General features: G+C 28.4%; 1 protein-coding gene across 2 annotated transcripts in view; it reads right to left on the bottom strand.

The window, feature by feature from the left end:
• Nucleotides 1-2,594: 2,594 nt before the first annotated feature.
• Nucleotides 2,595-15,463, bottom strand: part of LOC101239122 (uncharacterized) — a 45,751-nt gene continuing 32,882 nt past the window's right edge. Inside the window, exons 4-7 of one of the 2 annotated variants that reach the window (XM_065814533.1) lie at nucleotides 13,851-14,041; nucleotides 11,252-11,413; nucleotides 3,599-4,030; nucleotides 2,595-3,025 (exon numbers count right to left, since the gene is read on the bottom strand). In XM_065814533.1, coding sequence (XP_065670605.1) covers nucleotides 2,985-3,025; nucleotides 3,599-4,030; nucleotides 11,252-11,413; nucleotides 13,851-14,041 — 826 coding nt within the window. In that variant the 3' untranslated portion in view covers nucleotides 2,595-2,984. The remainder of the gene's footprint in view (nucleotides 3,026-3,598; nucleotides 4,031-11,251; nucleotides 11,414-13,850; nucleotides 14,042-15,463) is intronic. The other variant, XM_065814534.1, reaches the window with a different exon arrangement.

Genomic DNA, 15,463 nt, shown 5'->3' on the forward strand with positions numbered 1-15,463 from the left:
CTAATTCTACTAGAAAATATATTGACGTTTTAAATAAAATGGTAAATAAATATAACAACACAAAGCATTCCTCAATTAAAATGACACCAGTTAAAGCTAGCGATAAAAAGAATGAAAATATTGTTTGGTTAAATCTAAATGAAAATGCACGATTAGAGTCTGTAAAACCAAAGTTTTTAATTGGTGATAGAGTTAGTTAAAAAGAAGATAGCGTTTGAAAAAGGATACACACCGAGATGGACTGAGGAAGTTTTTACTGTGTCACAGATTCAGTTCACAGATCCACCAGCGTATAAATTAACTGACGATAATGGTGAAGAAATACAAGGTACTTTTTATGAACAAGAAATGCAAAAAACTGAAAAAACTAAATTTAGAGTTGAAAAAGATATTCGTAAACTCAAAAAAAAATCATTAGTAAAGTGGTATGGGTATCCTGATTCGTTCAATTCATGGGTTGACAATAAAGAACTGATAAGTATGTAAAAAATAGTGGAAAAAGATTAGTAGTTACGTTAAACTCTGGGGATGCACTAGTTGGAAAATCTGGAAGTATTTATACTTTAATAGGACAAGTTTTCTTTTACGCTTAGGCTATATTACATTTACGCGTAGCTATATTACATTTACGCTTGAGCTCACCTTATAATTATTATTTCAACAAGAAATAATAATTAAATTAATACCATGTCATGCTAGTTGAGGAGATCTCATAATATACATGACGAAAAATGGTTGAGATGTATCATACTTTTTAACACACACTTTTTTTGAAAATGGTTGATGTAATACCATACTTTCTAATATATATATATATATATATATATATATATATATATATATATATATATATATATATATATATATATATTGTAAAATTGGAAAATAACGAATTTTTGTAACGTATTTTAGTCTGAATATTACTGAAACTATGTGCCAAAATATCGCACGCTTAAAATTAATAAAAATTTAATATGTTAAATAACTAGTATATCACTACCATCTTTTGTGAAATCATCTATTCATTCACGTAAATGATTTTGCAAAAGAGTTTAGAAATTTTTTTCCTTAAAACAGTTGCAGCATTAGTCAAATAATTTGTTTTTTAAAAGGAAAACTATACCTTGTAAAAAACTAGTTTTCTTTTCTTTTTAAATTTTTGCTGTAATGCTTTGAATATTTTAAAATATTTTATTTGCTGGTGATGGAGATCTTAAAGATAGTGTTTGAGTAAAGAGATTGGTTTGGTCAGTATTATCAGTAGCAATATCTGGATGACAATGACATCAATTGTTTTCTTGGCAGGGTTTTTTTATGGCAGGATAAATATCAAATTTAGTTTTTTTAACAAAGGATCAAATCTTGGTAGTAGATTCACTAGTGTTCGTATTGTCTAAAGTTTCTTTTTTGTCTTTTGCATATTTGCAGAAAATACAAAAATTAATGCCACAACATTCAATTTAAAATCGGGTTTATGATGACGCACATGCAATATTTATTACCTGAGATACAATATTTGTAAACTGATTCTAAAAAATAATTGCTGCATATAGGGGAAAATATCCACCCTTAGTCCTAAAATCCAGGAGGGAAAAACAAACCAAGCAAAAAGAATATAAAAGGCAAAGTTATAAAACTAATTTAGAATTATTTATATTTATAGCTCTAAGAAACTTTAATAAAGTATATTTGTTTTTATATTTAACAGTTTTAATTATTATTATTTTATAAATTTTTTATTAACTCAAAGCGACCTGGATTTTAGGATCAAGGGTGCATATTCTTCCCTACAAATATGTTTTAAAGGATGAAAATATGCACATTTCAAAGCAACAACCTATCTTTAACTCAATTCAGAATTCTTAAGAGGAAATTTATGGAAGGATTTCGTGGCGTTTTTTACATATCTACTAGAATATCTATGCAGTGAAAGATTTAATTATTTTTTATGGTGACTCGATTAAAGGAAATAACTAATTTAAAGTAAAGCTTCAGCAAGGTAAAGCAAATGATGTCAGGAATTAACTGCTTATATTATGTTATATTTACTGTTTTAGCCCGATATCATAATGGCCGATTAAAATAGTAAACAAAACAAAAAAAATCGGCTTCACTTGCAGATTATAAAAAAACCGAAGCTAGACATCTAGTTATTTATTATACGTCATTTTGAGTTACAGTTGACCGAATGTCAACGACGTTTTGGCATATAACTTAATGCTGAATTTCATGCTGATGTAATGCCTTAATTTTAGAACAAAAAAAATAATAGACTTTTTTTCTTGACTTTCTTTCGGCTTTAAAATGATCAAGGGTTTTTTTTAAATCTCTTTTAGTCTTATTCCAAGATTTTGTAGATATATATTTTTCAAGTTTAAATTAATTTAAATGTAAGTCATTCCATTTTAAGGTATATATGGCAAAATTGTTTATCGCATCATAAGCACACAAAGAAAATGTTCTGTTAAAATTTAACGAACCATATTAGCATATTTTTGATACATTTTAATAGTATATTTTTGATATATCTAAGTCTATTTATCTATATATCTCATGTTCAGGTGACGATATAAGATTAAAAAAATTGCACCCAATTGTAATAGAAAAAAATATTTTTTCAATTTCTAAAATTATTTATAAATACACCTATTAATTAAGAACTTGCTATTATTAAGTTTTTTGATTAAATAAAACGTTTTCTTCAATAAAATATTATTTAACATATAATTTTAAAAACAATAAAACTTATATAAACATTTAAATATCATTAGTTAACTGAAGGTTTAAAAATTAAAAATTTCAAGTACTAAAAATTTTTTTTTTAAAATTCAAAAAATATTTACAATATAAAGATATAAAAAGCTAATACTTATAAATACAAAAAACAAAAAACAAAAAAAAAAACATGCAAAACTAACAAAGTCACCCAAAATATCTTAAGAAAAACAAAAAGAACTCGTGATCCAATAAAATGTTTGATTATGTTATATACCTGGATAAGGAGGTGGAGGAGGTTCGATTACCCCTGAAAATAAATAATAATACAGTTTATAAATATAGAAGAATAAAAGATGCGAGCAACAACAACAACATCAACAAAAAATCTTAGACAACATCAACATTTTTTATTGATTTGTTATCTATAAATTAAACAATTTAAACAAATCATAAAATTGTCAAAAATGAAACTCGTCTTGTACTTCATCTGACAAGACATAAAATCGCTTGACAGAAATAAAAAAGACGTGATTAGCCTAAAAACCAATTCTTGCAACTTAAAACACAAACTATTATGCTTTTCTTGTGTCAACAATAAGCAATACCATTGTTTATATCTTATTGACTGTATTTGTAATCTTTTTAAGTTTCTATTGAACTTGAATTTACTTTAATGATTATTTTAGCTTATTTTATTAAATTTTACACTTTAAAAGAATTTATGCAAAACAAACTCACATATAAATATTATACTAAATGATTGCTAACTAAAATTTATTTAAAAATATATATATATATATATATATACCAAAAAAAAATTTTCAAAAATAAAATCAAAAAACAGTAATAATAAAAAGCTATTGTATAAAATAATTGCTACCTGTATTTTGCTGCTGAGGTGGACATTGTTGAGGTGGGGCTGCTAAGTATGGTTGAAAAGGTGCTGGGTATTGTACAGGAGGACCTGGATATTGTTGAATAGGGGCCTGATATTGCTGAGCAGGTGGATAGATTAATGGTTGCCTGAGTCCATCTTCACATCGAGGATATGCTTGCTGAACAGGGTATGGACTAGGATTAAAACTTTGTTTAGAGTAATATGCTTCCGGATTAGATGGAATGTTAAGATCAATTGTATCTGCACCTGAATTTGGTACCGCACTGTATTGTGGAGTCATATTTTGGTTAGATCGTGAAAGACGCCTGCTTCGAATACAACGATACACAATAATAATAATAACAGCAACAACAACAAATACTGCGGGAAGGACATAATTTCTTATATTTGTGTTCAAGAAAATCTTAATAAACGCTAAATCAGAAAATAATAATAAAAAAAAAATAACAATGAAAAATAAAACAAACTACAAAAATTACAGAAAAAATAAGTTAAAATCAGGAAAAAGAGAGAAAATTAAAGGAAAATATAATTATGATTTCATAAAAATTTAAATATCAAATTAACAATAGAATCTAATAATAAAATTTTTTTTAAAGTATAAATAATCAAAATGAAAGTATAAATAATAACAATGACAAAAGGGGTAAACAGATTCTATCTGTTGACTGTTGAGCCTCGCACCCCTTCTTCATCTATTAGGCTGGCGTAGATGTATTTTTTAACACATTGTTTTCAGTTTAGGATGTTGAATGCTAGACCTTCTTGACTCAATGCATGGATTTTGCTTGTGTCTCTGTTTTTATGACTAGGCAACTATTATTATTGTACTATTATTAATATCTCCTAATGAGGGTGCAGCTCTAAAACTCAGTTTTATGGTACTGAGGCTGGCTGGTAGTCAGACTTTCCAAACTCTGGGATTAGTAAACGACCGGGGCTGGTATTTGACTGTGGCCAAGGCAGGTTCTAAGGACGGGACTGCATAAACATCGGTGCATATTGAATCGTTTTTATATATCATATAAATATGCACCAATATTTATACAGCCCTAGCCACAAACCCGCGCATGGATGGCAACATGGCACTGATGGATGTCCCAGTTTGTTTTTTTGGTGTGCCTTGTTGAGGCCGCATTTTGAGTCTTTTGTTATAGCTTAGGGTTTATTAATACTAATGAGGTAATTGCTTGGACTATTAAATAGTGTACTAAGTAATACCTATGCTTTGAGACTTTAACAAATTTAAAAATTACCAAAGTATCAAAAATTATAAAACACAAATTTTTATCGCCAAGTTCTCTAAATCTATCATTCACAAATTTTAGTGGTCTTGGAGTAACTTTTCTTCTGTTGCGTCTTATCTCTTGCAAAGTTCACCAGAACTACTTGTCCTTTGTGAGACTAATTTGAATTCAGTCTCACCTTGTGATCTTAGTGTTGATGGTAATGTTCCTTTAATTCATCAAGACTTCAATAGTCACATACTTGGCAAGGGGATTTCCATTCGTAAGAATTCATCTATTCATCGGGAAACTAGATTTGAATTCACAGACCATTCTTTTATGTATTTTGGTTTAGCACCACTTCACTTTATTGCCTTTCTCTTTGTTCTATATTGCTCTCCATCTCAAGACTCTATTTGACGCTATTTTTGATCAAATTGACCAAGTCATTCCGCTTTATCCTTCAGCCAATATTGTTGTTGTAGGTGACATTTATGTTCATCACACTGAATGGCTTGGCTCTAGTGTCAGTGACTATGAAGACATGCCGGCCTGAATCCAACTTCTTGGATTCAGGCCAGCATGGAATCTTTTAATACCTCTCGACAATTTCAAGTCAAGCCTCACTTATCTCCATGGCTTTCCTCTTATTGTGCTTCTGTATTTCCAATTATAACTATTACTTTCATATCTATCAGCAAAATAATTCTCCAGAAAACAGACATCTATTTACTATTGCTAGAAACCAATGAAAAGAGGTTTTGTCTAACTCCAAAGCCCGCTATTCTCAGGTCACAAAATCTCGTATTTCAAAAACTAGGCTCTCATTACTTTTGTGATTTCAAAAATTAGGCTCTCATTACTTCTGGAGAAGTATCTATTCTATCTTAGCAGTATCTATAACAATGACAAAACTATTATTCCACCTCTTTTGTAGACAAAGCTGAATTGTTTGCTAAAAACTTCTCATCAATATCATCTCTTGATTTCACTAGCTGCGGTCTGCCTGATATAGCCGAAAAACAGGTTAATCCATTGCCTAATGTTCGTATCACTTCAGCTTCTTACTTTCTGATCATATGGATTTCAATCTTCTTGTTCTACTGTTGATTTGTAAATGCTAATAACTAGTTTTATCATGCATGTGGAGAGGCTAAGGCTCTTGATATTTCTAAAGCCTTTCATAAAGTTTAGCATGCTGCTCTTCTCAATAAGGTCTCTCTCAGTGTATCAGGTAACATCTTTAAGATTATTGAATCTTTCCTTACCAATCGTGTATAAAAATTGTCCTCAATGGACAGTACTCTTCTTCATATCATATAACTTCAGGTGTTCCTCAAGGTTCTATCCTTACCCTAATACTTTTTTTATTTTACACTAATGTTCTCCCAAAAATTCTTACATCTTAGGTGACATTGTTCGCTGATACTACCATCTATTCTTGTCTTGTTAAGAAACCAACACTCTGATTGCTTGGGGGGGACATTTGAGGTTACAAAAAGGATCTCACCTTTACTACAGCATGGACTCTCGTATTCTTTTTAAAAATTTAAATAAAAATGTATTTTTCAAGTTTAAACTCGCAAATAACTAACATTCCAATTACCTGCTAATGTTAATTTGTTTAAAATTATGATTTCGTGCACAGAATTTCATTAAAACTCTTAATTAAAAAAAAGTTTGATAATATCCAATTAATCTCATAATGAATTTTATTTTGTTGAAAAGAAGACAATTATTTTTTGAAACACAACTACAAAACATACTAATATTACTTAAAGCGAGATTTTACTAAACATAAATTTTAAATTTACCTATAAATCATTCATTCATTTATTACATTTGCAGCAAAAACTTACAAGAAAATAAATAAAAAGATTTAAAAAAAAAAATGATCAAGTAAATTTAAAAGAAAAAATGTTATAAGTTAAATACAGCAATTACTATATATTTTTATACTATTAAAATAATAATATATTAAATATTTTTATTAAAACAATAATAAAATTCAATTATTCATAAAAAAAAAAAAAAAAAAAAACTAGTAAAAGAAAATAACTTTTAATGCGAAAAAACTTAAAGGAAATTAAATTATGTTTAGAACAAATATTTCGAAACATCGCTCTTTTATAATTTTTTTATAAAATTAAGTGACATTTTTTATATAAAGTGCTTAATAACGAACAAATGTACTTTAATTTATCACAGAGTATAATATAATTTTTATTTATATACTTGTATCTTATTTCCAGTGCAGGATTAAGGAGATTAAGGGTTAGAAAGGGCTATAGCCCCGGGTCCCGCAATGATAGGGGTTCCGAATTAGTCAAGAAGACCTATTTTTTTGTTGTTTTTACGCTGTGGCACATGAAAAAAGGCTACTATCCAACAAGATTCGAATAAAACTAACATTAGTATTAGTTTTACTTAAGCTAAATTATTTTATAGTTAATTTTTTTAACAACTATTTTATGCTTCGTATAGTTTGAAAAGTTTAACATATTTGAAACAATTCTTCCTAGTAAGATGAACAAATGAAATAATTAAATCATTGAGTGTAGAAAATAAATTAACTAGATAGAAATCAACAAAAAAAGATTAAAAATACTTTATGAAAAGGAAGCGGAACTGCTTCACAATATCGCTGATGTTTAGTGAGTGGGCTTTTTAATTTTAACTCGTACTTAAAACAGAAAAAACTTTAAGTTTAAGTATAACGAGTTTGTGAGAATGGCAACTGAAGCGAAAATAATTAGAGTTAGTAAACCAATATCTAAGAACTTAAAAACTTTTCTTTCTTTGGGGAAAGAATCAGTTATTGGTACATGAAAGAAAATTAATTATGTTTGTTTTGTGAAAAAATATTGTCTAATGTTGGATATAGCTCCTTAACTTGTAGTTTTGTTGAGCTCTCTCCTTCTGGGATGCGTCATTGCTGTTTTCCCACTACTCTGTAGTTTGTACACAACAGAACAGTTTTTTAGTTTTATTGCTTAGATATAGTCCCATAAAATCATTATATTACTGAAGAGTCCTAGAGGATGAAACAGAATTGTCTAATGTTACTCTTGAGTCCTTAATACGAGGGGGATGGAAATAAAAGGGTGGGTGGGAATTTTACTCCAGATCTAAAATATGAAGGTTTGGTCTGAATTTACACTGAAAGTTTCAATATTTATCAGTTACTAGTATTTTTTTTAATTCTAAAGGCCAATTTTCACTTAAATTTTTTTTTTTGGTTTTGAGAAATAATTTTTTTGTTGATAACAAGTAAAAATTAATAAAGGGGTCAGGGGGGTGGGGTGGTGGCTTACTGAGCCTATGGCAGATTAGAAAATTTTTTAAAAATTAAATTTTAGAAAATAAACATCCACCACAATCACTTCTCTTAAGTACTCGAAAGTACATATATATATGCATATAAATATATATATCTATATCTATATATATACATATACATACTAGGGTGGTTCAAAAAACAACTTTTTTAAAAATAGTCTGCTGCACTTAACTAAATTTTTTTTTTTTTTTTTAAATAATTCACCTCCCAAGGCCGAGAAGGTCACTACAGATGAGGAGGCTACTTTTGGTTATAACCCTCTCTCAACTCTCTAACTCTGAAAGACAAACCTTGACGAACAAGGCTGCTGCGTGCATAAAAAAGTTGAGTGCGGTACTACCAGGGTCGTGGCTGGAATCAAACTCGGAACCTCTCGCTTATGAAGCGAGCGCTCTACCACTACACTGCTACCGCATAAACTAAATGTGTTTAATATAATACAAAAACACTAGGTTTAAAATTTTTTTGAATAAAAAATATTTTTAGGGGTGCCTCAAGACCCTTAAAAATTTGACAGGTCAATAATTTTTGAAAAAATTTTTTTTCTAAAGTATGTCATTCTGGTACTCAAAAGAAGCGAAATTATATAAAAACTTCAAAAATAATAATTAATTTACATAAAACTATTTTTTTTAAGATGAAAATAAAAAAAGTCAATATTTTTAAGTTTTTTTAAAATAATTTCTTTAAACATGTTTTTTATGTAAATTGATTATTATTATTGAAGTTTTTATATAATTTCGCTTATGATGTCGTGACCTCAGTGTTCTGTCGTGACCTCAGGCGCTGTGCTTGTTCATCCGCGATTTACTTTGTATGCATGTTTGTATTTAGTAACCAGAAACTTCTCTTGTATGCTTATTTCATAATTATTTTTATCAACTTTGATGACTATTAATAATTTCATTGAAAACGCAATTATTGTTGAAAGTTTTTTTGTTTACAAAATAAATCGTAAAGATTACATTAAAATAAAAAACAGATACACAAAATTACATTTACACAAAAAATACATAATTTTTAAATAAAAAATAAGAATATATTATTAAATCTATAATATATAATAAACTTTCAAAATTTTGACAATTTAAAAAATATATATTTAACACATTCATTTTTGTAAACAAATAATAGTTTAAAAGATTTACAGCTTTGCAGATGTGGCTCCAAGGAATCACACAGGATGTTAAAAGGTGCAATACCAACTGTTAATTAAGTCACATACATAATGTACGTCAACAAAGACTTGAAGAATACAGTTGATATGAACTCCTCCTCAAGTAACATTGTCGTCTTGACTTGAACCAATAGAATTAGTTTGTTCATAGATTTGGCAGGTTTTTAGAGTTCATGAATATTTTTTTTATTCTACCGCACTAAGATGTTTTTGAGAACATTCAAGTTTATGTATGCTTCCATGTATGTCCATAAAACAAAAACTTTTTTTTACAATTTTTTTTTACAACTTTAATGATTTCAAAACGACTAAAAAATCTGGCCAGTTTTTCGCAACTAAATATTATTTCCGTGGTCAGTATTCCAGAGCAATCGCTCTCACTTCCTGACCATTTACTTATATATTCTAACCTTCACATTGGTTGACATTAAAATTCTTAAAGAACTTTCACATATTGAAATTATTTATCCTTTATGGGGGATATTCGTTAAAAGTGTGAAAAGACACATTCTTAATATAAAAGCTTATAAAATTTTTTCCGAGAAAAAATAAAAAATAAAGTTCAAACTATATAATAAAATTATTGTTAATTTATGAAAAATCTCCTTTACAACAAGCCATATGACTCTTATTGGTTTTACAATTAACTAAAGTTTTCTAAAATATATAAAATTTATTTCAAATTCTTTAAAAGACAAAAATTAGACCTATAATAAATATTTTGACAAAGAAAAAAAAAAAAAAAAAATTGAACCAGTTTATATCCTTGTTTCTAGATTTCAAACAATTATTCTTTATAGAATGTGGAAATGAAATTTTTATTTTCTTTATGACACGATCTTCTGATCTACTTAAATACTGATTTAGTGCATTTCACTTCATTTCATGGGTGCTATTATTTTGAAAATGGTAAACACCTACAAAATGGCAGCTCCCTCTACATATTTAAAAGAAATATATTCTTTGTAAATTTTCAATAACTTGTCAATAAATTTTTAATGGTTTTTATTTACATAAAAAATGTCTTAAAAATACCAAACCTTCAGGTAAAAGCTGAAGTCAAATTTTTGGCATGTATTACTAAACATGTTAAAGTACAAGATCCAGACCTCAGATCTACTTTTGAAATAAATTTAAAAAACACTTTTGTACAAAATTTAGATCTCTACTGCAAACAAGTTTTAAATTGACTTTCATATTAATTGTAGACACAAAACATTTTCTTATTCTCTGTACACAAGTATGTACATATGACAAAAGAGTTGATTTAAAATTTAAATAAAAATTGTAATACAAGTAAAGATAAATTTTATATAGTTATATTAATTGTTTTTTTAACTCTCAAGTAGCATCACATTGACTCACTATATGATAATAAATATATGGTTAGATTCATTGATACACAAAATACACTATTTCATGCATTTCTGGAATGATTTTGAGATTAAATTAAATTCCTAAATTTCTGATTAGATCTCTGAAATCAGAATCAAAGCATACCTACATCAACATTTGATCCCAAAAAAAACAGAAAATTTAGCAGTTTTTAACACCTTACCCAGCCAGCACAAACACATGTTTTTAGAATCTAATATGTTAACACCTTAAGACGTCTAAATTCAGATAACTATAAGACATCTAATTGTATTTATCTTTGAGACAATGAATAATAGCTGTCTCAAGCCATCTAAAAGATGACTACTAATATATGTCTTATATTTATCTAAATTAACACATCTAAAAGTGTTAATATTTTGCGAAAAAATGCGAAAGATGCGAAAAAGAACAAAGAAGATGCGAAAAAAAACGTCTAAAAGACATGTTTGTGCCGGGTGTTATGCTGGGTGTTAACACTAGGTTTGAAATTTAAACCATTTAAAAAAAAATTATACCTTTACTTTTCCAAGCCGTAATCCCAATCACAAAACCTCGATTTGAAGTTAACCTTTCATAGTTTAATATATTCATTTGGACTTCCAAGTTATAATAATCAGTTATAATTGAAAACGGTTTACTATTCCGACAAAAATTCCATTTTTTTGGAGATTTGATTCCTTTGTCAACATAAAAGTAAATGAAAATCCTGAGAAATTGATGAAATAATTATTTACGTAGCTTCAATTATATTTAATAAAAAAAATAATCTGATTAATTTCCTAATTTACCATCTGATTAATTTCCTAATTTATTATTATTAATATTATTATTATTATTTAAAACATCTTCACTTCCAACAAGACTGCAAGCAATCACTATTAGAGTTGGAAGTTACTGGAAGAGAAAAGATGAAGTTAATGCAAGATAACGATTAACAAACAACTTAACAGATTTCAAATTATATAAATCAGGAAAACAAGAAAAAGAGAGCAAATTCCAAAACTGATGTTTAAGGAAAAAAAATAGATGAAAAAAATTTTTGAAGCACTTAGGAACAGACACAGTAAATAAAACATAATAAATGACGAGTAACACGGGAATAAACTTTAGTAGATGGCACAAGAGACATTAGCTCTTTAGAGCAGCACTTATTATAGTATTTATAGTTAAGAGAAAGAGAAACACCACAAAGATGTGATAATGGTTGAAGGTTGGCTGCATGAGCAGGTCTGTTTTGTCATGTTTACAATGCATGTTTGCACCTTGTCTAAAAGAGAAAAGACATCAATTGAAGATCTGCTCCAGATATGGCAACAGTATTCTATACAAGGAGGGATCAGAGATTTATAGAGATAAAGAATAGAATCCAGAGTAAGAAAGTGATGAGCACGATAATGAGATGCAACCTTATCAGATGGTAATTTTGCAATAGATTTGATACATGGTTTCCAAACAAAACTGGAAGTAAGAGCTAATCAAAGAAGATTAAAAGTAGATAACGCATTGAGTAGATTACCGTTCATAATATAGGAAGATCTAGATTATCGTGATAACGATTAGCTGAAAAAAATTGAGTTTTATCTGAGTTAAAGTTCACCAGTTTCTTTGAGCCCCATGCTGAAGCAAAGGTGAGATCCTTTTCAAGCTCGAATGCCCCCTCCAAGCAATCAGAGTGTGTAGGCTTCTTATCAAGACAATAATAAATTGTTTTATTATTGTCTTGATAAGACAATAATAAAACAATTTGTTATCCTTATTTTAAAAATTCTGGAGAGCAATCTGACTCAATTTTTCATTAAGATGAGAAATTGAGTCAGATTGCTCTCCAGAATTTTTAAAATAGGGATAACAGATGCCACAATCCAGCCAACCTTTCTATATCCACTTTTCCATTTGAAATTGATTCAGGAAAAGATTAGAACATGGCAGAATTACAAATCATTGATGCTTGAGAATATATAGATAAACAAATAGTTACACAATAGTTAATAGAAGCAACTTGGATGAATGGCTGGTGGAACAAATAATGATAGGTCGCTTGTGCACCAACCATTGTAGTATTATTAAAAAAAAGAAAGAGTTGCAACCTTAAAACAATTGGACAAAGGCACAAGCTTGGCTGCGAAAGCAGGTTTAACTAAACTACTGTGTTTTTGGACCTTGTCTTAAAGAGAAATGGAAAGTTAATAGGAAAAAAAAAGATTTGGTTAAATAGCACAATCGAAATGAACTAAATCTATTAAACTTTAGGAAAAAAAAAAACAATTTTTAAATAGTACAGAGAGTATTAAAGAGATTTCAGGAAAACACATTTGTGAGACTGTGACAGGATTATACTCTCTTAGTCTTTGCCTATAAAAGCCAGTTCTACACATAACAGCAGGACATGTGACATGTTATAATAGATTAAATATTATCAGCGCAGAGTGATTATGATAATTCTGATATAACCTAAATTAAAACATCAGAAACTTTATTACACAAAATATCAGGATCTACACAAAACATCAAAACTAACTAAACAAAATAATACTAACTTAAAGAAACTTAATAAAAAAAATATCAGGAACTACGCAAAAGATCAGGAACTACACAAAATATCAGGAACTACACAAAATATCAGAAACAATAATAATGATCAGAAACATCAGGAACTATATAAAACATCAAGAACTTTCTAAATATCAGGACCTAAAAAAATATCAAGAATGGCATATAACATTAAGAACTACACAAAATACCACAAAGTTTTTCCTTTCTTAAACTGCTGGTATTAAGGCTTATGGATTTTTATTTGTCTACATTTAAATTTCAGTTTCTAAGAAAATTAGAAGTAAATTTAAAGTAGAAAAATATTTTTCTTACACACTCTTACTACAATAAAATTTTTAAAAAACTATGATAATGATTTAAAAAAATACAATTTATTCATTGTATTCATTCATATTATGCTTTAATCCTTTAAAAATTTTCTGTTTCTATTCTAGAATATTCCATTAAAATATAAATATTAAAAATTTCTACCTAAATATTCTATTTACTTTGTAATGCAACATCAGTTTAAATATAACGTCAACCAAAAAAAAATAATTATGGTTTGGTAAATAAAACAACCTTTTATGAATAACTTATCATTGCAAGAAGAACCCTCTTGATAAATATCCAAATCCATGATATTAAGTTTAATTATGTCCATAGTATCTCCAGAATTTACAGACCATTTACATTTACTAATTGAACTTCTATAAGTAAGTGGCCAGGATGGACTGATAATCAATCCAGATGTAAATTGGTTGGCAGAGAAACTGTATAGAAAAAAATGTTTGAATAAAGCAAACAAAATACAAAATTCAAAATATTTAAGAAAAAGCAGTCATTTACTCTTCTATACATAACAGTTATTATATAAAAAATTTATAAATAATAATCATCACATATAATTTGTTAAAAAGATATTTTAGAAAACATCTTAAAACAAAATCAAAATATAGCAAAAAACAAAAAAAAAATAAAAAACTTTTATTCAATCTATAAATGTATTATCCAACTATAAATGTCTACAAATATGCTGATAATGTATACTAAATAATGCATAGAAATATGCTGATAATTATGTATATATATTTTTTTATGTTTATTCACCTCCCCAAGGTCGAGAAGGCCACTACAGATGAGGAGGCTACTTAATTGTGGTTATAACCCTCTCTAAACTCTATAACTCCAAAACACAAATCTTGACAAACAAGGCCGTTGTGCGGAGAAACAAGTTGAGCACGGTACTACCAGGGACATGGTGGGGATCAAACTCTGAACCTCTTGCTTGTGAAACAAGCGCTCTACCACCAGAGCACAATTGCATATGCATATAGTACACATACTAATGCTCTAATAAACATATATAATATTGTGATAATAAAAAATGTATACTTAACAGTGTATATTAATATGCCTAAAATATTAAATAATTTATAATAACGTGTCTTTAGTCTTCTAAATTTCTCTTGTTCAAATTTTTTTTTTTTTTCTTTCTAACATCTTTACTTCCAACAAAGCTTCAAGCAACCACTATTAGACTTGAAAGTTACTGTAAAAAAAAGAAAGATGAAGTTTATAGAGCAAGATAACGATTAAAAGACGACTTGAAAGATTGCAAATTATATGAATCAAGAAAACAAAATGAAGGAAGCAAATTCCAAAGAAGTGATGTTAGAGGAAAAAAACTAGATAAATATGAATTTTTGGAGCACTATGAAACAGTGACAGTAAAAGAATGAGACTTAACTGAATGACGAGTAACACAAGAATGAATTTTAGTGGATGGCACAAGAGACGCTAGCTCTTTAGAGCAGCGCCCATTATAATATTTATAGAAAAGAGAAAAAGAAGCAACAATATGATGGTGTGACAAAGGTTAGAGGTTGGCTGCAGATATGGCAATAATATTCCATACAAGGACGGATTTGAGATTTAAAGAGTTAAAGAATAGAATCCTGAGTAAGAAAGTGGCGAGCACAATAATGAGATAAAACCTAAGCAGTTTGTGTAAATTAAAAAGAGTATAGGGATAAAAATAGAACCTTGAGGAACACTTGAAGTTACAGGATATTAAGAAGAGTGCTGTCCATCGAGGGCAACTTTTATACTACGATTGGTAGGGTAGGATACTTAATACACCGTAAGAGGAGGGCATATGGAGAAGACCAGCATGCCAAACTTTATCAAAGGCT

The sequence above is a fragment of the Hydra vulgaris genome, chromosome 12 (genome assembly GCF_038396675.1).
Source record: "Hydra vulgaris chromosome 12, alternate assembly HydraT2T_AEP".
Taxonomy (NCBI): domain Eukaryota; kingdom Metazoa; phylum Cnidaria; class Hydrozoa; order Anthoathecata; family Hydridae; genus Hydra; species Hydra vulgaris.